Raw genomic sequence first — 25,588 nt, 5'->3', positions numbered from 1 at the left:
GGAGTCCCATAGTGCGGCACACAATTGGCCCAGCGTCGTCAAGGTGTGGTGCAGGCCGTCATTGTAAATAAGAATTTGTTCTTAACTGACTTGAATAGGTTCAATAAAATAAATAAATAACTCAATGTGGAAAAAGATTTGAGTCTTAATTATATGCCCATATTTCTATAATGTAAAATATTAGCTACTATCATTATCAACTTTCAGTAAGCCGAATAACAACACATATTCAACTGCCAATTGACTGTTAGTTCCCTTCAGTTGGTATAGACTACATTATCATTCCATTTAATTACGTTGTTTTGTTTACCTACATGTGAATCCTCTGCAAACGATGTCACAGCTTTTTGGTTGTTGCTGATCTTAAGCCATCCCTTTAAATACGGTGTGGCTTTAAGTTTGATTTTTTTTTGACGGACATATATGTTGTCTTCACTATTAGTCTACATGTAGAAAATAGTACAAATAAAGAAAAACCCTTTGAATGAGTAGGTGTGTCCCAAACGTTTGACTGGTTCTGTATATGATAAATGACATGTAGGCTAGTTAAATCGTTATGGAGCGGGCAGACCAAGCCTCGACAGTTTGAACCCTTGTGCAATACTTGGCTGTGTCGTCACACAGTTCCATGGTTAGTGCAGGCAGTAGATGAGGCTATAACCTACTATTGTGCAGTGTTCTCCCTATTATAATTATATGTACAGTAATCTTCCAACATTAACATGGGTTGAAGAACTGAATGTGGCAATTTTCAGAATGAATCAAACCATCGTTTTCTTTCTTTCGCTCATGAAGGCTCACCAAACCAGTTTTTTTTATGATTCATAAATATTTTCCTCAGTTAATTAAATAATATACAATATCCGAGCATTTTTAAATCTACCAATTTCATATATTGAGATGGCTTTCCTTCATTTATCCCTAATATTCTAAACCCGTTCGATATATTCTGTTGTGTCCGTCAACAAAATTCAAACTTAAAGCCACGCCGTATGGCTTAACATAAATGTACTGACAACCATATTGAATAAAAACTATACAAGAAACTCTGTTGGCCAGCAAGTGGGAGAGTTTTCAGCAGTTGAATTACATTTATTGAGTGTGCGCAAGGGAACCACGCTTGCAAAGCCCGTTACGCACCTTCATAAGGTAAGTCTGAATACCAAATGCATAGGAAAGGCGTGCTTAACGAATAGCCCATAGAGCCTAGCCTATATCTGTTATGTGCAATACAGAGTGTACAGGTCATTTGACTGTCCTTTTGCAATTTGGTCCGTTGTGGCTGCATTATGGCTTGTTTCGATATGGTTTTAGTTCAGTATCTCTATCTTATTTTGATATTTTCAGATACTTAGCTTTATTTCCTCCCATGCTTCCCCTTACATTCAACTGTCTGTGTGATGAATCTGTTTAAATGAGTGACACAGTGAATCGTACACCAGCCAGGGCATGCTTGGTCCTCTTTGAGGCCCCCTAAAGTGTTGATTTCAGGCTGCATCATAGGATTCCCGTGGTGGTTCACTGCAGGCTTGAGTGTCCTAATGCCGTTTGTTGTTTTTCTTTTCAATAGAGAGATGACAGGCACTACCCCATATGCCAATTAGTCATTTCTGAGAAATTCACTTAAGCTTCTTATGGAAATGGGGTCTAAAATGGAGGTTGGTGCATGGTGAAAACTGTGCTTGTGAATGTAATTCATATTCCCCCAAAATGTGAAATTCTTGGCTTGCTTTTGGTTATTTTGATATTAGAGGCAGCATATATAACTGCCACAGCTCCTACTTAGTCATTACCCAAGACCTAAGTATTGATCAACTAACTTTCATGTTATCTACAATTCTACAAAATGTCATATAGTATCAAATCTGATTCTTATCTTAAGTGGTTGAAGTCAATCGGTTGCAAAGTTTAAGTCAATGTCAGATGTTAGTGGATGTGAGATATAATTTTAAGTCCAGACTTTCCTTTACGAAGGCCTTGGATGAAGCTTTTTTTAAAACTAATTCTCCTTCCTAGTCCTCCATCTTAATCATTAGAGTAAAAGTAGTCTCTCAAAGTTTCAGCGCGTTGATGGTAATTGAGTATAGTGTACTGTAGACCCAAGCAGTCTGAATGATTTAGGCAGGCTTTTAACCCAGCACAGTGAGGAGGGATGACACTACGCTTGGAGAGTGAGCTCTTATTACTATTTATAATACACAATGTTCCTCCCAGGTACATTTTTTGACAATGTCTCCGTCTCAAATGGCACCCTGTTCCCTATATAGTACACTACCTCTGACGAGGGCCCACAGGGATTTGGCCGAAAGTAGTACACTGTATAGGTGATATGGTGCCATTCGGGACTCAGACAATGTCTTCCTGTCTCTAACTCACAAAGGGCATCCATCCAGCCCTCCATCTCGGTTCTAAAGGTGAGATTATGTTGCTGCATTTGGCTCGGCGAGCCTACACATTCAATTTGTGACATTTCTGGTCAATTTTGTAAAGACATGATAATGGCTTGCATTTACTGTATGTGGGCTATAGACCTAGCACTTTTTATTGAGTCTCAAAGTGATTTACATTGTATCCCAGTAACTCACATATTTCCTTTATCATATGCTATACTTTCCATTTTTGAAGGGGGCAAAGGAAGTTATAATTATGTATTTAGCAAGGAGACTCCAATCTGCTACCCTTTCCAGATAGATGTTAATAATCAGTAGTTTTGCTTAATCCATTTTACTATCACCACAATATATCATATTGTATATTTCTGAATAATTGTCTTTGAAAGACGCTGTTTGATTGTAGTGAGGCTAGGGCTGGCCGGCTTACTTGCATGTGATACAGTATTTAATTGCCGAAGTGTGCGTATGTTTCTTTGAGCCCAATACATCATTTGCAGTATTAATGTCATTTAAATACTACTGAAGGAGTTTGAGATAATTACAGTTGGAAAGAGAGAAAGATGGGTTTTGGAAATAAAATGTGTTGAATACATAATTTATCACTCTGCCAGGCAGGATAAAAAATCCTCACACAGTGATATCCTTTGACATTTTTCCCAGGGCTAAAATGTGTGTACGCACGCACGCACGCACGCACGCACGCACGCACGCACGCACGCACGCACGCACGCACGCACGCACGCACACACACACACACACACACACACACACACACACACACACACACACACACACACACACACACACACACACACACACACACACACACACACACACACACACACACACACACACTCTCTCTTCCTAGAGGGCAACATGGTAAAATACAGCAGGGAAAGGCAGGACACAACCCATCTACAAAAGTGGGAAGGGATGAAGGCAGGAAGAGAACATGAGAGAATGATGCATATATTACACGGGCAAGATCAGAGACTAGTGGGTGTTAGGCCAAAGTTGCTTCTTGAATACTTATCATCAAGCAAAGTGCTTCCTATTTGTTTAACCCATTTTATATGTCTATTGTGTATGGAACTTTTTCTAGAAATCTAATGTTGAATGTACTGAATGTTAGGCTCAAGTTAAATCTACCCATTACAAACCTTGAATACATAAAGAGCCAATGCAGCTGTTTGTTTTTCAATATTAAATCATTTACTGGTGGCAATCTAGTACCTTACTGTGATTGTTATTAATTAAAATAGCAAAAAACTCAACAAAAATAGCTTTTTAGCAAATATACGTTTCTCAAGCAAGAATTTTGCTAGGACTGTTATTGGCAGAGAGGTTTGGAACTCTTTTTCTTATTTGGCTATTAACTCATTTACTGCCTGGTGATAGGCAGGCCAAAACTCCAACCTCATATTGTGGAAATATACATAACACACAGGATAATCAAGTTTTTGACTTCACTGGGCCTTTAATGTCAACATTGGCAAAGTGGTTACTATATGTTTTACACATTTTGTGTGTCTGTTAATGTAAGATATGGGATATTTTTTGAAATTTGATTTTAAAAAGTGGTATTTAATGTTAGGCCAAAGTTGAATCCAACCAACAGACAAAATGAACTAAGTACCATTTTTCTTTTGCACACATTTTCTACTGTCTGTCAGTGTATAATATGGAACTTTTATGATTTGTGATAAGGAGATAAATCACACTGCATAATTGTGTGTTGGCCAAGAGCCAATCCATAAGTCAGAAAGGATTTGAATTCAGATTGTGAAGTGAAAGGTGAAAAGCTGTGTTAAAAGCCTTGAACCTCTGAAGCAATTGACTTGTGTATACAAACGACACAAAAGAATTCACCATTAAGCAGAGAAACATTCGCCCTAACAGATCATGTCTTGTTATTGACCATCTCTCTGTCTCCCTTCTCTCCTCTCTCCCCCAGTCTTGACAAAGACCCAACGTACAGACCGATGATGGTGACTAAATAAACGAGGGGAGCGACAGAAGACACGGAAAAAGGGAAGGAGGAAGACACGCTCTAATCTCCGCATTGCCAAGGCAACCGTTGTTCACACACACACACGGAGTTGTCAGAGGAAACCTCGCCGCGCTGTATCCTCCAGTGGAAGAAGACGGGAGGATGAGTCAGACGACAGGAGACGAATGAGAGAGCGCCTCGCCCCTCTCCATTCGTCATTTCTCAATTTATTTTTTGAGTTCTCCTTACACACTCAAACTTGACACACGCACACTTGTTCAATCCCGGTGCTCATCCCTCACTCCATAAGCCCTCTTCACGTCTACTTCTCTCTGCACGGCTTCATCTGTTCATCCTTCCCTCCACCCGGTGCTATGAGAGGAGTAGTTGGGTCCCAGACCACACCACCATGCCAGTTCTGAAGAGTAGAGAGGAGATCTGGGCTGGCAATGTACAAGGTAGGACCCCCCAAGGCCTTTTATGTTTGACCTTTTCTCTCTGTTTCACAGATGCAGTCCATCAGTCTTAGGCCCGAAATTCAATCAAACCTGCAATGTTTATTACATGTACATTGTAGTCATTTGGCAGATGCTCTTATCCATTCACCTTAAGCTAGCTAGGTGGGACAACCAGTACATTTCCACCCTATAAAGTAGCTATCAGCAAAGTCAGAGCTGGCAAGGGAGAGGAGAAAAAGCCAATTGCGAGTGTTAGTTCACGAAATGCATTTAAAAACATATATAATTGTGAAGTGTATTCGATAATAAACTATTATCCGTGAACGTACACACTTGTTATTGTGAAAACTGGACGCATCCACCCATGAGCGGAATGTATCTGGTAGTAGTGGTGGTTTTTGGAGAGAAAGAGCGCTGCCTAAATATCACAATGCAGGTTCGATTGAAAAGCCTTCCGTTTCTTTATGTGTGATACAATATCCATATGAGGCTGGATGTGTAACTGTCTGCCTTTGAAAGGGCTTATTTACATGTCTTTTGTGAACAGTAATGATCTAATATGACCAGTGAAACCAAAGTCCCCTCTTTTGGCCGTCAGCAACCAATGTTATTACTCCATTTAGTATGTACAAACAGTCATTGCACATTTTCGGGTTTGTTATTTAAATCTAGAACCATTTGTTTTCAGTACCAGCGAGATCGAGAGAAAAGCGTGAAGTAGAGAATGAAACTAGAAATGGAAAAAGGTTGAGAATGGAGGATGAAGGAAGGACTAATTGTCTTCCTCTCTCTCTCCCTGGGGTGGGCGTAGAGGGAACTAAACGTGGATGGAAAACTGGAAGTGAAGAGAGCTGTGGGGTGGGGTGGTGGGGGGGCACAGAGACAGGTTTATCTAGATGTGGAGACTGGAAGTGAGACAGAGAGACAGGTTTATCTAATAGTGGATGTGGAGACTGGAAGTGAGACAGAAAGACAGGTTTATCTAATAGTGGATGTGGAGACTGGAAGTGAGACAGAGAGACAGGTTTATCTAATAGTGGATGTAGAGACTGGAAGTGAGACAGAGAGACAGGTTTATCTAATAGTGGATGTAGAGACTGGAAGTGAGACAGAGAGACAGGTTTATCTAATAGTGGATGTAGAGACTGGAAGTGAGACAGAGAGACAGGTTTATCTAATAGTGGATGTAGAGACTGGAAGTGAGGCAGAGAGACAGGTTTATCTAATAGTGGATGTAGAGACTGGAAGTGAGACAGAGAGCAGGAGAGAGATGGACAGGGAAGCAGAAAGGTAATCAGACAGACAGACAGACAGACAGACAGACAGACAGACAGAGAGAGAGAGAGGGAGAGAGAGAGAGAGAGGCCCAATTTTGATAAACTCTGATATCTACTGGGTGAAATACCACAGTGTTCCATCACAGCAGCAAGATTTGTGACCTGTTGCCACAAGAAAAGGGAAACCAGTGAAGAGCCAACACCACCATATTTATGTTTATTTATTTTCCCTTTTGTACTTAAACCATTTGCACATCGTTACAACACTATATATAGACATGTCTTTTGGAACTGTTTACTGTTAATGTTTGTTGTTGATTTCACTTTTGTTTATTATCTAGTTCACATGCTTTGGCAATGTTAACATACATTATGTTTCCCATGCCAATGAAGCCCTTGACTTGAGAGGGACAGGGAGAGACAGACAGACTGAATGAAACCCAGAGCGAGTGAAAGGGTCATTTATCTGACTGAGGATGGAGATCTCAGACAGAGGTTACGTCTCAAATGACATCCTATTCCTTATAATGGGCACCTCTTTTGACCAGAGCCCTATGGGGAAAAAATATTGCACTAAATAGGGAATAGCGTGCCATTTGGGACACAGACAGATAGATTGGGAACGGGAGCGTGCGGCCCAGAAGGAGCTTGTTTGTGGAGCTGGTTTGGTTTGTGGTGGATTACGTGTTCTCTTGTTCTCTTGCCGGGCTTAGTGGTGTGGCAGCCCCCTTCTGCGAGCAGTAGCTTGTGACCAGAGTGTGTGTGTGTGTGTGTGTGTGTGTGTGTGTGTGTGTGCGTGTGCGTGCGTGCGTGCGTGTTGAGAGAGAGTGGCAGCAGTGCATCATGGCCACAGACAGACGACCTGGCAGGCAACTCTATTGGCTTCTGGCTTCATTTGACTGGCTTTACAAATATTGATGGAGTCATTAAAGGATTAAGGGGACTCGAAGTGCAGGCTGACAGGTTTTTGTGTACTCGAATGTATCGGACAGTGTGCGTGTGCGTGTCTGTTTGTTTGTGAGAGGAGAGATGTACAGTATTCCTTGTGGTCAAAGTTAAAGACATTTAAATAGTTATTTTCTTACTCTAGACTTTTTCTGGTCCTCTTCTCATTCCTCGTTGAACCTGTAAGGCATCACCATCTCCCAAGTATAGACTTTTCCCGAACGACCATCAGTGTATTGACCCATCGTCGATGTCGAAAAATAAGTGACGATCATCTGACTCCCACCCACTCACCGTTTGCTTCTCTGTGATGAAAATAAGCATTCCAAATGTCTCTCTTTTTCTACCTCTCTCTTTTTTCCCCCCACCACCACTGCCAGTCATGTGTGACTGTCTTTGAAGGTAGGATGGAAGGTCTAAGAATAGCATAGATGGGCCCCATCACTGTGATACTGCTGCAGCCCACATACCGTAGCTTCTTAGAGGGCCATTCTTTCTCATGCTCTCACTCATATCAGCATTCCTTCAACACGTATCCCTCTTAACAGGCAACCGAATATACTTCTAGTGTAGGTGTTTTGATACAATTTATAGGATAGGGACTTTGAATAGAAGAAAATGCATCTTCACTGAAATATCCTGACACGTTTATCCAAAGTGACTTAGTCATGCTTTCATACATTTTACGTACAAGTGGCTCTGGGAATCGAACCCACTGTCCATGATCTACCAACTGAGCTACAGAGGACCACTTATTTTGACTTGAGTCAATGCAGCACAATGCGAGTCTAATCGGTAGGTTACTGATCCCCTCTCTTTGGCGGTTTGTTCTGTAAATGACATGATCGGAATGTCTTGGTCGTTGTAGATTCTTAGAGTGCCATATCAGCTCAACTCATCGGCATGCCTTGAATTGCCCCTTCGATACCTATTTCCCTTAATAGGCTACCTGATATCCTCCTCCTCCTCCTCCGTGTCCCAAATGGCATTCTATTCCCTATGTACTGCACTACTTTTGACCAAAAGGAAGTGCACTAAACAGGGAATAAGGTGTCATTTGAGACACAACCCTAGTCTAGGTGCTTGGATAAAATTGATAGGCTAGGGTGTATACTGCTTTTGAATAGAGAAATGTCTCCATTGAAATATCTTGGCTTCTCTTGACTTGAGTCAATGCAGCACACTGAGAGTCTCGTTGGTTATATGATCAGAATGTGTAGATGCTGTGCGAACCTTTTTTGTTGTTGACATTGTCACTGTTCCCTCTCACGCCGACGGAACCTCTTTTGAAGACGCTTTTTGACAGGCAGACAGAGTTACAGCGAGAAGGAGAGAGAAAGAGAAGGGAGAGAGAGAGGTGAAGAGGGAGAGAAAGAGAAATGGAGAGGGGGTAGAGAGAGTCAGGTTTTTCAGAGACAGAGAGGCAGAAGAAAAGGGGAGTGCGGCTCATTGAGAGAGGGGTGGCGGTGTAGAGAGAGAGTGACAGAGGGAGGGTATGATACCAGAACAGGTTGAAGGAATAAGGGAAGTAACATTTGATGAATTACAAATGAGAGAGAAAAGAGAAGAACTGGGATCATCATGTGTTGTGCAGGTGACTCTTCAGAGAAGGAAGGATAGTGAGAGGATAATGATACATTTAACGGAGGAGATGAAGAGGGTGAAAGAGATTCGTAGATGGAGTGTGATCTAACCAGGCTACAGTAGAGTACATGCCATGAAGATAAAGCATGATACTCCTTTGTAGTTTCAAACCTCCGTGACAAACTCTTTCCCCAAGGGACCTATCTACAAAATAACACAAAGAGCCGATGTGATCGTTAGTATGCTGTGGGTGATTCCATTGTATTCAAGTTAGCAGGGTGCAGTGTTGACCATATACAAGAGGTTTACTAGCCAAACCAGGAGTATAGCTAATTTATAAAACACTTGAAATCAGGGGTTGGAAATAAAGTTATTTTCCAATTGTTTTGTTGTGAACAGAACCATTATTTTTTCATTCTGTTCCATTGTTCCCACTAGCAAAATAAAGTTCTGAACCAGTTTGAAGCCCCAAATTAAACGGTTTATATCGTTCCTTTCTGTTCCTTTTTAAAACCTCTGAAACATCCATTTTATTTTACATTTAGCTCGACATTATATTACTTCACCAATCAGTGCATACAGAACAGCTTGCTGTGGAGCCGGTAAGCGATTGAATCTGTATAGGCAAGTTGTCAATAATAAATTGTATTTTGCCGTAACAGCATGGTTTAATCATAATGAAAGACGAACACACATACTGTGCTGCCAGTCACAGTGTAGGGCGGGAGATGCAACGGAAGTTTTCAGGGTGAGGAAGGAGGATGTAGGAAGCTTGCCTTGAAGCTCTGAGCATCTTGTTATGACATGCATTATCTGAATTAGGCCCACAGAATTATACCTACGGAGGAGTGGCTTCTATGGAGGAACTTTGAACTTCCGAGTTGGTTTAATATTGGTACCAGAGCAAGCTAGCTAGCTAATGAGCTTGTGTGTTCAGAGCAGCACTAGAATTAAAAACATGTCTTATCTTTTGTATTTAATAAATCCAACGTGAAAAGGTGATACTATTGTATCCTTAACTGGCATTGAAAAGTCCATCCATTCTTCTGTAATTGACCATCTCTCCCTAATTTCTGATTTACGCTTGTAATGTCATCAGTAGGCTACAGTAACGTTTTCAGTAAGCTACCGTAACCTATGTAATGTTGTCAGTAGGCTACCGTAACCTATGTAATGTTGTCAGTAGGCTGCAGTAACGTTTTCAGTAGGCTACCGTAACCTATGTCATGTTGTCAGTAGGCTACCGTAACCTATGTAATGTTGTCAGTAGGCTGCAGTAACGTTTTCAGTAAGCTACCGTAACCTATGTAATGTTGTCAGTAGGCTACCGTAACCTATGTAATGTTGTCAGTAGGCTACCGTAACCTATGTAATGTTATCAGTAGGCTGCAGTAACGTTTTCAGTAGGCTACCGTAACCTATGTAATGTTGTCAGTAGGCTACAGTAATGTTGTCAGTAGGCTACCGTAACCTATGTAATGTTGTCAGTAGGCTACCGTAACCTATGTAATGTTGTCAGTAGGCTGCAGTAACGTTTTCAGTAGGCTACCGTAACCTATGTAATGTTGTCAGTAGGCTACAGTAACGTTTTCAGTAGGCTACCGTAACCTATGTAATGTTGTCAGTAGGCTACCGTGACCTATGTAATGTTGTCAGTAGGATGCAGTAACGTTTTCAGTAGGCTACCGTAACCTATGTAATGTTGTCAGTAGGCTACCGTAACCTATGTAATGTTGTCAGTAGGCTGCAGTAACATTTACAGTAAGCTACCGTAACCTATGTAATGTTGTCAGTAGGCTGCAGTAACGTTTTCAGTAGGCTACCGTAACCTATGTAATGTTGTCAGTAGGCTGCAGTAACGTTTTCAGTAGGCTACCGTAACCTATGTAATGTTGTCAGTAGGCTACCGTAATGTTGTCAGTAGGCTACAGTAATGTTGTCAGTAGGCTACCGTAACCTATGTAATGTTGTCAGTAGGATACCGTAATGTTGTCAGTAGGCTACAGTAATGTTGTCAGTAGGCTACCGTAACCTATGTAATGTTGTCAGTAGGCTACCGTAACCTATGTAATGTTGTCAGTAGGCTACAGTAACGTTTTCAGTAGGCTACCGTAACCTATGTAATGTTGTCAGTAGGCTGCAGTAACGTTTTCAGTAGGCTACCGTAACCTATGTAATGTTGTCAGTAGGATACCGTAATGTTGTCAGTAGGCTACAGTAATGTTGTCAGTAGGCTACCGTAACCTATGTAATGTTGTCAGTAGGCTACAGTAACGTTTTCAGTAGGCTACCGTAACCTATGTAATGTCATCAGTAGGCTGCAGTAACGTTTTCAGTAGGCTACCGTAACCTATGTAATGTTGTCAGTAGGCTACCGTAATGTTGTCAGTAGGCTACAGTAATGTTGTCAGTAGGCTACCGTATCCTATGTAATGTTGTCAGCAGGCAACCGTAACCTATGTAATGTTGTCAGTAGGCTGCAGTAACGTTTTCAGTAGGTTACCATGTTATTTATTTTTTATTTTACCTTTATTTTACTAGGAAAGTCAGTTAAGAACAAATTCTTATTTTCAATGACGGCCTAGGAACAGTGGGTTAACTGCCTGTTCAGGGGCAGAACGACAGATTTGTACCTTGTCAGCTTGGGGATTCGAACTTGCAAACTTTCGGTTACAAGTCCAACGCTCTAACCACTAGGCTACCCTGCCGCCCCATAACCTACCGTAACCTATGTAATGTTGTCAGTAGGCTACAGTAATGTTTTCAGTAGGCTACCGTAACCGATGTAATGTTGTCAGTAGGCTACAGTAACCTAGTAACGTTGTCAGTAGGCTACAGTAATGTTGTCAGTAGGCTACAGTAATGTTGTCAGTAGGCTACAGTAACGTTGTCAGTAGGCTACAGTAACCTATGTAACGTTGTCAGTGGGCTAAAGTAACCTATGTAACGTTGTCAGTAGGCTACAGTAACCTATGTAGCGTTGTCACTAGACAACAGTAACCTATGTAACGTTGTCAGTAGGCTACAGTAATGTTGTCAGTAGGCTACAGTAATGTTGTCAGTAGGCTACAGTAACCAATGTAACGTTGTCACTAGACTACAGTAACCTATGTAACGTTGTCAGTAGGCTACAGTAATGTTGTCAGTAGGCTACAGTAATGTTGTCAGTAGACTACAGTAACCTATGTGACGTCAGTAACCTATGTAACGATGTCAGTAGGCTACAGTAACCTATGTAGCGTTGTCACTAGACTACAGTAACCTATGTAACGTTGTCAGTAGGCTACAGTAACCTATGTAACGTTGTCAGTAGGCTACAGTAACCTATGTAACGTTGTCAGTAGGCTACAGTAACCTATGTAACGTTGTCAGTATGCTACAGTAACCTATGTAACGTCGTCAGTATGCTACAGTAACCTATGTAACGTTGTCAGTAGACTACAGTAACCTATGTAACGTTGTCAGTAGGCTACAGTAACCTATGCAACGTTGTCAGTATGCTACAGTAACCTATGTAACGTTGTCAGTAGACTACAGTAATTTATGTAATGTTGTCAGTAGGCTACAGTAATGTTGTCATTAGGCTACAGTAATGTTGTCAGTAGGCTGCAGTAACCTATGTGATGTTGTCAGTAGGCTACAGTAACCTATGTAATGTTGTCAGTAGGCTACAGTAATGTTGTCAGGTGGCTACAGTAACCAATGTAATGTTGTCAGTAGGCTACAGTAACCTATGTAACTATGTCAGTGGGCTACAGTAACCTATTTAAGGTTGTCAGTAGGCTACAGTAATGTTGTCAGTAGGGTACAGTAACGTTGTCAGTAGGCTACAATAACCTATGTAATGTTGTCAGTATGCTACAGTAACGTTGTCAGTATACTACAGTAACCAATGTAATGTTGTCAGTAGGCTACAGTAACCTATGTAATGTTGTCAGTAGACTACAGTAACGTTGTCAGTAGACTACAGTAACCAATGTAATGTTGTCAGTAGGCTACAGTAACCTATGTAACTATGTCAGTGGGCTACAGTAACCTATGTAATGTTGTCAGTAGACTACAGTAACGTTGTCAGTAGGCTGCAGTAACCTGTGTAACGTTGTCAGTAGGCTACAGTAACCTATGTAACGTCGTCAGTTGGCTACAGTAATGTTGTCAGTAGGCTCCAGTAATGTTGTCACTAGGCTGCAGTAACCTATGTGACGTTGTCAGGAGGCTACAGTAACCTAGTAACGTTGTCAGTAGGCTACAGTAATGTTGTCAGTAGGCTACAGTAACCTATGTAATGTTGTCAGTAGGATACAGTAACCTATGTGATGTTGTCAGTTGGCTACAGTAATGTTGTCACTAGACTACAGTAACATATGTGACGTTGTCAGTAGACTACACTAACCTATGTAACGTTGTCAGTAGCCTACAGTAATGTTGTCAGTAGGCTACAGTAGTGTTGTCAGTAGGCTACAGTAATGTTGTCAGTAGACTACACTAACCTATGTAACGTTGTCAGTAGGCTACAGTAATGTTGTCAGTAGGCTACAGTAATGTTGTCAGTAGGCTACAGTAACGTTGTCAGTAGGCTACAGTAACCTATGTAACGTTGTCAGTAGGCTACAGTAACCTATGTAGCGTTGTCACTAGACTACAGTAACCTATGTAACGTTGTCAGAAGGCTACAGTAATGTTGTCAGTAGGCTACAGTAATGTTGTCAGTAGGCTACAGTAACCTATGTGACGTTGTCAGTAGGCTACAGTAACCTATGTAATGTTGTCAGTAGGCTACAGTAACCAATGTAACGTTGTCACTAGACTACAGTAACCTATGTGACGTCAGTAACCTATGTAACGTTGTCAGTAGGCTACAGTAACCTATGTAACGTTGTCAGTAGGCTACAGTAATGTTGTCAAGTAGGCTACAGTAATGTTGTCAGTAGGCTACAGTAACCTATGTGACGTTGTCAGTAGGCTACAGTAACCTATGTAACGTTGTCAGTAGGCTACAGTAACCTATGTAACGTTGTCAGTAGACTACAGTAACCTATGTGACGTTGTCAGTAGGCTACAGTAACCTATGTAACGTTGTCAGTAGGCTACAGTAACCTATGTAACGTTGTCAGTAGACTACAGTAACCTATGTAACGTTGTCAGTATGCTACAGTAACCTATGTAACTATGTCAGTGGGCTACAGTAACCTATGTAACGATGTCTGTAGGCTACAGTAACCTATGTAACGTTGTCAGTAGACTACAGTAACCTATGTAACGTTGTCAGTGGGCTACAGTAACCTATGTAACGATGACGGTATACTACAGTAACCTATGTAACGTTGTCAGTAGGCTACAGTAACCTATGTAACGTTGTCAGTAGACTACAGTAACCTATTTAATGTTGACAGTAGACTACAGTAACCTATGTAACGTCGTCAGTAGCCTACAGTAACCTATGTAACGTTGTCAGTAGACTACAGTAACCTATGTAATGTTGTCAGTATGCTACAGTAACCTATGTAACGTTGTCAGTAGGCTACAGTAACCTATGTAACGTTGTCAGTAGACTACAGTAACCCATGTGAAGTTGTCAGTAGGCTACAGTAACCTATGCGACATTGTCAGTAGGCTACAGTAACCTATGTAATGTTGTCAGTAGGCTACAGTAACCTATGTGATGTTGTCAGTTGGCTACAGTTATGTTGTCAGTAGACTACAGTAACCTATGTGACGTTGTCAGAAGACTACAGTAATGTTGTCAGTAGACTACACTAACCTATGTAACGTTGTCAGTAGGCTACAGTAATGTTGTCAGTAGGCTACAGTAATGTTGTCAGTAGGCTACACTAACCTATGTAACGTTGTCAGTAGGCTACAGTAATGTTGTCAGTAGGCTACAGTAACGTCAGTAGGCTACAGTAACCTATGTAACGTTGTCAGTAGGCTACAGTAACCTATGTAGCGTTGTCACTAGACTACAGTAACCTATGTAACATTGTCAGTAGGCTACAGTAATGTTGTCAGTAGGCTGCAGTAATGTTGTCAGTAGGCTACAGTAACCTATGTAACTATGTCAGTGGGCTACGGTAACCTATGTAAGGTTGTCAGTATGCTACAGTAATGTTGTCAGTAGGGTACAGTAACGTTGTCAGTAGGCTACATAACCTATGTAACATTGTCAGTAGGCTACAGTAACCTATGTAACGTATTCAGTAGACTACAGTAACCTATGTAACGTTGTCAGTATGCTACAGTAACCTATGTAACGTTGTCAGTAGGCTACAGTAACCTTTGTAACGTTGTCAGTAGCCTACAGTAACCTATGTAACGTTGTCAGTATGCTACAGTAACCTATGTAACGTTGTCAGTAGGCTACAGTAACCTATTTAACGTTGTCAGTAGACTACAGTAACCCATGTGACGTTGTCAGTAGGCTACAGTAACCTATGCGACGTTGTCAGTAGGCTACAGTAACCTATGTAACGTTGTCAGTTGGCTACAGTAATGTTGTCAGTAGACTACAGTAACCTATGTGACGTTGTCAGAAGACTACACTAACCTATGTAACGTTGTCAGTAGGCTACAGTAATGTTGTCAGTAGGCTACAGTAATGTTGTCAGTAGGCTACACTAACCTATGTACCGTTGTCAGTAGGCTACAGTAATGTTGTCAGTAGGCTACAGTAATGTTGTCAGTAGGCGACACTAACCTATGTAACGTTGTCAGTAGGCTACAGTAATGTTGTCAGTAGGCTACAGTAATGTTGTCAGTAGGCTACAGTAACGTTGTCAGTAGGCTACAGTAACCTATGTAACGTTGTCAGTAGGCTACAGTAACCTATGTAGCGTTGTCACTAGACTACAGTAACCTATGTAACGTTGTCAGAAGGCTACAGTAATGTTGTCAGTAGGCTACAGTAATGTTGTCAGTAAGCTACAGTAACCAATGTAACGTTGTCACTAGACTACAGTAACCTATGTAACGTTGTCAGTAGGCTACAGTAATGTTGTCAGTAGGCTACAGTAACCTATGTGACGTCAGTAACCTATGTAACGTTGTTAGTAGACAACAGTAACCTATGTAAGGTTTCAGTAGGCTACAGTAACATTGTCAGTAGGCTGCAGTAACCTATGTAATGTTGTCAGTATGCTACAGTAACCCATGTAACATTGTCAGTAGACTACAGTAACCTATGTAAGGTTGTCAGTAGGCTACAGTAACATTGTCAGTAGGCTGCAGTAACCTATGTAATGTTGGCAGTAGGCTACAGTAACCTATGTAACTATGTCAGTGGGCTACAGTAACATATGTAAGGTTGTCAGTAGGCTACTGTAATGTTGTCAGTACGCTGCAGTAACCTATGTAATGTTGTCAGTATGCTACAGTAATTTATGTAATGTTGTCAGTAGGCTACAGTAATGTTGTCAGTAGACTACAGTAATGCTGTCAGTAGGCTACAGTAATGTTGTCAGTAGGCTACATAACCTATGTAACGTCGTCAGAAGGCTACAGTAATGTTGTCAGTAGGCTACAGTAATGTTGTCAGTAGGCTACAGTAATGTTGTCAGTAGGCGACACTAACCTATGTAACGTTGTCAGTAGGCTACAGTAATGTTGTCAGTAGGCTACAGTAATGTTGTCAGTAGGCTACAGTAACGTTGTCAGTAGGCTACAGTAACCTATGTAACGTTGTCAGTAGGCTACAGTAACCTATGTAGCGTTGTCACTAGACTACAGTAACCTATGTAACGTTGTCAGTAGGCTACAGTAATGTTGTCAGTAGGCTACAGTAATGTTGTCAGTAGGCTACAGTAACCAATGTAACGTTGTCACTAGACTACAGTAACCTATGTAACGTTGTCAGTAGGCTACAGTAATGTTGTCAGTAGGCTACAGTAATGTTGTCAGTAGGCTACAGTAACCTATGTGACGTCAGTAACCTATGTAACGTTGTTAGTAGACTACAGTAACCTATGTAAGGTTGTCAGTAGGCTACAGTAACATTGTCAGTAGGCTGCATTAACCTATGTAATGTTGTCAGTAGGCTACAGTAACCTATGTAACTATGTCAGTGGGCTACAGTAACCTATGTAAGGTTGTCAGTAGGCTACAGTAATGTTGTCAGTACGCTGCAGTAACCTATGTAATGTTGTCAGTATGCTACAGTAATTTATGTAATGTTGTCAGTAGGCTACAGTAATGTTGTCAGTAGGCTACAGTAATGCTGTCAGTAGGCTACAGTAATGTTGTCAGTAGGCTACATAACCTATGTAACGTTGTCAGAAGGCTACAGTAATGTTGTCATTAGGCTACAGTAATGTTGTCAGGAGGCTACAGTAACCTATGTAATGTTGTCAGTAGACTACATAACCTATGTAACGTCGTCAGAAGGCTACAGTAATGTTGTCATTAGGCTACAGTATTGTTGTCAGTAGGCTACAGTAATGTTGTCAGTAGGCTACAGTAACCTATGTAATATTGTCAGTAGGCTACAGTAACCTATGTAATGTCGTCAGTAGGCTATAGTAACCTATGTAATGTTGTCAGTAGGCTACAGTAATGTTGTCAGTAGGCTACAGTAATGTTGTCAGTAGGCTACAGTAATGTTGTCAGTAGGGTACAGTAACATTGTCAGTAGGCTACAGTAATGTTGTCAGTAGGGTACAGTAATGTTGTCAGTAGGGTACAGTAACGTTGTCAGTAGGCTACAGTAATGTTGTCAGTGGGCTACAGTAATGTTGTCAGTAGGCTACAGTAATGTTGTCAGTACGCTACAGTAATGTTGTCAGTAGGGTACAGTAACGTTGTCAGTAGGCTACAGTAACATTGTCAGTAGGCTACAGTAATGTTGTCAGTAGGCTACAGTAATGTTGTCAGTAGGGTACAGTAACGTTGTCAGTAGGCTACAGTAACGTTGTCAGTAGGGTACAGTAACGTTGTCAGTAGGCTACAGTAATGTTGTCAGTAGGGTACAGTAACGTTGTCAGTAGGCTACAGTAATGTTGTCAGTAGGCTACAGTAATGTTACAGTAATGTTGTCAGTAGGCTACAGTAATGTTGTCAGTAGGCTACAGTAATGTTGTCAGTAGGCTACAGTAATGTTGTCAGTAGGCTACAGTAATGTTGTCAGTAGGGTACAGTAACGTTGTCAGTAGGCTACAATAACCTATGTAATGTTTTCAGTAGGCTGCAGTAACCTATGTAATGTCGTCAGAAGGCTACAGTACCCTATGTAATGTCGTGTATCAGAGCTGGCTTGTGTGATAAGTCCCTTTGGTTGAAACCTGAACATTTGGATCGATTCCACATGCTAATGCCAAGGATTTAGCTCAGTGGGCTAAAATATTATTGCGGCTCAAAGTGCAGGAGACTCCTGAGTCTGAGTGTCCCTAACTACTGTGTGAAGTGAACCTGCCTCCTGAGTCTGGGTGTCCCTAACAACTGTGTGAAGGGAACCTGCCTCCTAAGTTTGGGTGTCCCTAACTACTGTGTGAAGTGAACCTGCCTCCTAAGTCTGGGTGTCCCTAACTACTGTGTGAAGTGAACCTGCCTCCTGAGTCTGGGTGTCCCTAACAACTGTGTGAAGTGAACCTGCCTCCTGAGTCTGGGTGTCCCTAACTACTGTGTGAAGTGAACCTGCCTCCTGAGTCTGGGTGTCCCTAACTACTGTGTGAAGTGAACCTGCCTCCTGAGTCTGGGTGTCCCTAACTACTGTGTGAAGTGAACCTGCCTCCTGCGTCTGGGTGTCCCTAACAACTGTGTGAAGGGAACCTGCCTCCTAAGTTTGGGTGTCCCTAACTACTGTGTGAAGTGAACCTGCCTCCTGAGTCTGGGTGTCCCTAACTACTGTGTGAAGTGAACCTGCCTCCTGAGTCTGGGTGTCCCTAACAACTGTGTGAAGTGAACCTGCCTCCTGAGTCTGGGTGTCCCTAACAACTGTGTGAAGGGAACCTGCCTCCTAAGTTTGGGTGTCCCTAACTACTGTGTGAAGTGAACCTGCCTCCTGAGTCTGGGTGTCCCTAACAACTGTGTGAAGTGAACCTGCCTCCTGAGTCTGGGTGTCCCTAACAACTGTGTGAAGGGAACCTGCCTCCTAAGTTTGGGTGTCCCTAACTACTGTGTGAAGTGAACCTGCCTCCTGAGTCTGGGTGTCCCTAACTACTGTGTGAAGTGAACCTGCCTCCTGAGTCTGGGTGCCCCCCCCCCCTTGACTGTATCACTGAGCTTGCTTTCATTTGGCCCTCTGCTGGGAACAGCTTGCTAATTAATTACCCATGACCACTGAGGTGGGGAGGGATTGGGTGGGGTTGGAGGGTAACGAGACTGGGAGGGTGGTGGTGGGGGGGAAGCAGGTCATAACTAGTGTCCTCAGGGGGTAGGCTAAAATTAATCACCCCCCATCTCTCCGCCTTGCCAGAAAGACATCTTGCAAGACAAAAGTAGTACAGTCTGTCTCTGGGTTTGAATGAGGAAAAGTTATCTGTATCAAGTGTTGTTTTTTGCATGGCAGTTAACATCTGTCAAACAGAGAATACATAGACAGAGGTATATAGGTGCAATATAGAAATGAGTGATGACACAGAGGTGCCAGACTGTATAGAACATATAACCACATGGCTATCCAGTGGTGGTCCAGTCATAGAGGCTTTATAGTTCTAATCCAGTGGTGGTCCAGTCATAGAGGCTTTATAGTTCTAATCCAGTGGAGGTCCAGTCATAGAGGCTTTATAGTTCTAATCCAGTGGTGGTCCAGTCATAGAGGCTTCATAGTTCTAATCCAGTGGAGGTCCAGTCATAGAGGCTTTATAGTTCTAATCCAGTGGAGGTCCAGTCATAGAGGCTTTATAGTTCTAATCCAGTGGAGGTCCAGTCATAGAGGCTTTATAGTTCTAATCCAGTGGTGGTCCAGTCATAGAGGCTTTATAGTTCTAATCCAGTGGAGGTCCAGTCATAGAGGCTTTATAGTTCTAATCCAGTGGAGGTCCAGTCATAGAGGCTTTATAGTTCTAATCCAGTGGAGGTTCAGTCACTGTGAAGCGGACCACAGACTCCAGCCCACATAGAGACCCCTCTACTCTGCTGTGTACTGCTGCCGTAAGGAGCAGCCAGATGAGCGTGGTCAATCAAGTCCTGGAGATATGGAAGAAATGGGCTAATGCAGACCCCAGGGGATAAAGGAACCCTATCCTACTATCAGTAGTTTTTTTTTAGGGCTGGGTGTGTGTGTGTGTGTTTCAGGCTGGGAATGTGTGTGTATGCAGGCATGCATGTCTGTGGCATTTAAGCACAATTAACATTGAAAAGCCCCTCGACCGAGCTCAAGCACACTTAATCAAACACCTAAGACCCTCTTCTGTAAAATAGTGACTTTCCTTCCCTTTTTAGGCCATAGAGAAAGCAACAGATTGATGACTACTACTCACCACTGATAGCTCAAGTGGCTCATACTGATGATTACATCATCTTGGCCCCACTTCTGGGGATGAATAAGGTGATGAGACTGTCTCCTCCAGACATGGTCACTTCCTCTACCCCTTTATCTCCTCTCTTCTCTCTTATTCCCACTGTTCATGTTCTGCTTCCCTGCATCTGCCTCCCCATTTCAACCAACTGTCTCCCTTCTTCACTGCCTCATGCCCAGATGCTCCCAACGCTCTTTCCATCTCTCTCTCCCCTTTGCTCTCTCTCTCTTTCTCTCTTTCTCTCTCTCTCTCTCCTCTCTCTCTCTCTCTCTCTCACACTCTCTCTCTCTTTCACTCTCTCTCTCTCTCTCTCTCTCTCTCTCTCTCTCTCTCTCTCTCTCTCTCTCTCTCTCTCTCTCTCTTTCACTCTCTCTCTCTCTCTCTCTCTCTTTCACTCTCTCTCTCTCTCTCTCTTTCACTCTCTCTTTCACTCTCTCTCTCTCTCTTTCACTTTCTCTCCCTCTCTCTTTCACTCACCCTCTCTCTCTCTCTCTCTCTCTCTCTCTCTCTCTCTCTCTACCTCTGCTTTCACTCATTAACTATCTCTCTCTCTTTTGCTATTTCTCTCACTCTCTCTCTCGGCCCCTCCTTCCCTCCATCTCTCTCTCTTTCCATTTCTCAATGTTAATTAAAATCCAGAGTATTAGTATCCAGAGGATTCGGCTGCATGGCTGTGATTTAAATAGGGACATCACCATCTACTCAACATTACTGTCAGGCTAAAGCAAATTCCATTTATTCTCATAATGTGTGTGCTGCTCCTTCTCGAAGGACATGAATTACTACCATTTACATTCGTAAATTGTAGACATATGGATAAGAAGACGCTCGCTAACCAATCCTTGACTGTCCAACGATATGGAAATACAATCCGAATCAGCATGCAATACAATACATTGGAAGACATCAGTGAATTAACTGACATTTCCCCTGGAGGGATAGAATTAATTAATTACTGGATAAAACTGAAAAGAATAACAACCTATGTCATGATGCTCCTGCATGAGGCTAATTAAAACAGCTTGAAGTCTAATTATCTGATGACAACAGCACAATAGCGACATTTCAGAGATAAAGAGATGCATCTCTGCACCCAGAGATCAAGATGCCACTGAGAACAATGACTGAAGTGAATGTCATTGCCCATCCGCATGTTGGTGAAGAGCCATTGATGTCCAACCATTTACATAAAAAGATACCGATGAATTATGCGTGTGCTTCTGAATGATTTGCATGTAGAAAATGCACCGTGTAGGAGTAACGCTCTCAGAAATATCTGTTATGTTCCTTGGCTACTACCTGTAAATCATGATGGGAAATATATCAGCTTTCAGTATGTCATCTTCAATGTCTTTCAAATGTTGCGTGATTCTGGGGATGTTTGTGTGGAAATGTCGGTTTTGACTACTTATGCAATGTATTTCAGGAAGGCTTCTGTCTATACCGTTACACGGATGTGTTTCTGATTGTAGCCAATGTGTTCTATGACTCCAGTATGTGTTCTGATTACATAAAGAGACTGTTGCATTCACCGCGGAGCAGCTAGCCCTCCTTCCTTCCTGAAGCTGTTTAGAGCTCCAGAGTCTGCAACATACAAACTCCTAATCCCCCCAGTATTCAGGACAAGCAGCGTGTATTTAACATACCTTACACAACACTGTCTCTATCTAACCACCATTCACACACATGCGCACGCACGCACACACACACACACACACACACAAACACACACTCATTACATTGTGAACAAGAGACCGGTGGGGCCTGAGCTCAGAGAGAGCACAAATACCCAATAGGGGTTGAATGTCTTGACTGATCACAAAGAACATCTATTGGCACATGGGAGAGACGAGGGGGGGCGGGGTCCTGGTAATTCTTCTGGTCGTTTGGGCTGTTTGAGGCGGGGTGAGTTCCTCGATCAATGCTCTTTGTAAATGTTAAGTGTGATGACAGTAACAGGCGAGTCCGAGCAAACGCCGCGCACTAGTCTTATTGACACGGGCCAGTTCACCCCAAGGCCCCGCACTGTGACTACACGCCCAATGAAACATGTCTCCCACTCTCTCTATCTTTGTGTGTGTGTGTGTGTTGGCGCTCATGAGTGTGTGCCATCTCATTGGGCAGAGAGTCAGGGAGCTGATTTACAGAGGGGCTCAGTGTAGACGTGTGTGTGGTGGAGACTGATGCTCTATAGCTTAGCATCACTGGACCTGTCCATGCTGTGTACTAAATACATGCTACCCGAATACCTGAGTACCTTTGTGTTCATACGTGTACAAGCCTTGCTGTGTGTATGTCTGTGTGTGTACGTGTGTTTCTGTGTCTGTGTGTATCTGTGTGTGTGGGAATGGATGTGGATGGAATAACCACTTAAACAGTTTTCCTTCCACGTTAATGTCTCTGATTGTAACGGTCTTCTTCCTCCTCTGACGAGGAGTAGTAGGAAGGATCAGAGGACCAATGCGCAGCGTGGCAAGTGTTCATGATATTTTTAATAGAAATAACGTGAAATAAAAAAAAACGAAACAGTTACGTGTGGAACACACAGACACAGAAAATAATCACCCACAAATCAAGGGTGAAAACAGGCTGCCTAAGAATGGTTCTCAATCAGGGACAACGATCGACAGCTGCCTCTGATTGAGAACCATACCAGGCCAAACAAAGAAATACCAACTCATAGAAAAGCATTCATAGACAACCCACCCAACTCACGCCCTGACAGTAACCCCCCCCCCCTCAAAGGTGCGGACTCCGGCCGCAAAACCTGAACCTATAGGGGAGGGTCTGGGTGGGTGTCTGTCCGCGGTGGCGGCTCTGGCGCGGGACGTGGACCCCACTCCACCATAGTCTTTGCCTGCCTCTTTTACCCGCCTCTGTGGCCTCTTTAGAGCGGCGACCCTCGCCGCCAACCTCGGACTGGGGACCCTAGCAACGGGTCCCGGATGGACGGGAGATCCCGGCAGCACCAGACAGTCGGTAGACTCCGGTAGCTCCGGAGTGAAGGGCGATCCCGGCAGCTCCTGACTGACCGGCGGCTCTGGCAGCTCCTGACTGACCAGCGACTCTGGCAGCTCAGGACAGAGGGGAGACTCTGGCAGCTCCTGACTGACCGGCGACTCTGGCAGCTCAGGACAGATGGGCGACTCTGGCAGCTCAGGACAGACGGGCGACTCTGGCAGCTCAGGACAGGCGGGCGACTCTGGCAGCTCAGGACAGACGGGCGACTCTGGCAGCTCAGGACAGACGGGCGACTCTGGCAGCTCAGGACAGACGGGCGACTCTGGCAGCTCAGGACAGACGGGCGACTCTGGCAGCTCAGGACAGACTGGAGACTCTGGCAGCTGAGGACAGACGGGAGACTCTGGCAGCTCAGGACAGACTGGAGACTCTGGTAGCTGACGACTGACGGGAGACTCTGGCAGCTTAGGACAGACAGGAGACTCTGGCAGCTCAGGACAGACTGGAGACTCTGGTAGCTGAGGACTGACGGGAGACTCTGGCAGCTCAGGACAGACGGGAGACTCCGACAGCGCTGAGCAGGCGGGAGCCCCTGTAGAGAGGAGACGGAGAGACAGCCTGGTGCGGGGGGGCTGCCACCGGAGGGCTGGTGCGTGGAAGAGGCACCGGATAGACCGGACCGTGGAGGCGCACTGGAGGTCTCGGGCACCAAGCCTGCACAACCCTACCTGGCTGGATACTCCACGTAGCCAGGCCAGTGCGGTGAGGTGGAATAGACCACACTGGGCTGTGCTCGCGAACCAGGGACACCATGCGTAGGGCTTGTGCCATGTACCCCGGCCCGAGGAGGCGCACTGGAGACCAGATGCGCTGAGCTGGCCCACTCTCGCCCGGCCGATACGAGGCGCTGCTATGTAACGCACCGGGCTATGCCTGCGCACCGGGGACATCATGCGCCTCACGGCATAACACAGTGCCTGCCCCGTCCACCTCTCTCCACGGTAAGCACGGGGAGTTGGCTCAGGTCTCCTACCTGACTAAGCCAGACTCCCTGAGTGCCGCCCCCAATACATTTTGCCTCTCATCTCTGTTGCGCTGCCGTGCCAACTCCTCAAAATGCCGCCGCTCTGCTATGGCTGCCTCCAGCTCTTCCCTGGGGCAGCGATATTCCCCAGCCTGTGCCCAGGGTCCCTTGCCGTCTAAGATCTCCTCCAGGAGTCCAGAGATCGCTGCTGCCCGATACCACGCTGCTTGGTCCTTTGTTGGTGGGTGATTCTGTAATGTTCTTCTTCCTCCTCTGACGAGGAGTAGTAGGAAGGCTCGAAGGACCAATGCGCAGCGTGGTAAGTGTTCATGATACTTTTAATAGAACACAGAAAAATCCAAAATAACAACGTGAAATAACAAAAAACGAAACAGTTCCGTGTGGAACACATAGACACAGAAAATAATCACCCACAAATCAAGGGTGAAAACAGGCTGCCTAAGTATGGTTCTCAATCAGGGACAACGATTGACAGCTGCCTCTGATTGAGAACCATACTAGGCCAAACACAGAAATACCAACTCATAGAAAAACAAACATAGACAACCCACCCAACTCACGCCCTAACCATACTAAAACAAAGACATAACAAAAGAACTAAGGTCAGAACGTGACACTGTTACTGTAATTGCAGTGTAAAGTAGTATGTAAAGGACATACGACAGCATATTTAAATGCTCAGTCTAGATTTGTCTGCAGTCTGCGAGGAAAGCAAATGATCCATTGCGTTGGATGGCTCTTGACATTCTCTGTTTCTTGTAATTAATTTGGAGTTATTAATGACGGTTGAGCTTTTGTGTAGGGCTGATTACCCTAAATGTCAGAGTAGTTCTCTCTTCTCTCTCTCTTAGTCAAACTGGTTGCTCTGTGTGTGTGTGTGTGTGTGTGTGTGTGTGTGTGTGTGTGTGTGTGTGTGTGTGTGTGTGTGTGTGTGTGTGTGTGTGTGTGTGTGTGTGTTGTTGTTGTTGTTTTCCCCCTTCAGCCTTTTCATAGAGCTTAGTTTTAAGGTCAGGTAGGAGCATTGGTTCATCTCTCTCTGCCAGAGTGTCAAGTCAATTTTGTATGTGTGTGTGTGTGTGTGTGGGTGTGTGTGTGTGTGTGTTTGTTATACTGGGGTTATTTCCTCCGTCAGTAATTAGGCTGGAGAGGCCAAATGCTCCAGAGACTCTTCCATTGACCATGACACACAGTAACACAGACCACCCACTCCTCTCCTCTTCTCTCTCCACACATTCCTAGAATAACACTAGTACATATTGTGTCTACTTCTGGGGGGGGTTGGGTAAGCTTCTACTATTTTGTGATAAGTCCACCTTATGATAAGTCATTTATATACGAGTGTTTCTTGAAAATCTGTGTTTGTGTCCAACAGTGTGTAATTTTCTTTGTGTGTGTGCGTGTGTGCGCGCGTGCGTGTGTGCGTGTGTGCGCGCGTGCGTGTGTGCGTGCGTGCAGACCTGGGGTAAAATACTATTTCAACTATCTCAA

At 43.7% G+C, this 25,588-nt stretch overlaps 1 protein-coding gene across 1 annotated transcript in view; it reads left to right on the top strand.

Annotated features, from left to right (window-relative positions):
* The window catches only part of LOC135524708 (glutamate receptor ionotropic, NMDA 2B-like), a 148,797-nt gene that overhangs the window by 1,979 nt on the left and 121,230 nt on the right, over positions 1–25,588 (top strand). Inside the window, 1 exon segment of the mRNA XM_064952480.1 lies at positions 4,348–4,841. Coding sequence (XP_064808552.1) covers positions 4,833–4,841 — 9 coding nt within the window. The 5' untranslated portion in view covers positions 4,348–4,832.

The sequence above is a fragment of the Oncorhynchus masou genome, chromosome 4, assembly GCF_036934945.1.
Source record: "Oncorhynchus masou masou isolate Uvic2021 chromosome 4, UVic_Omas_1.1, whole genome shotgun sequence".
NCBI classification, from domain to species: Eukaryota; Metazoa; Chordata; class Actinopteri; order Salmoniformes; family Salmonidae; genus Oncorhynchus; species Oncorhynchus masou.
This window is presented reverse-complemented; position numbering and strand designations above follow the sequence as displayed.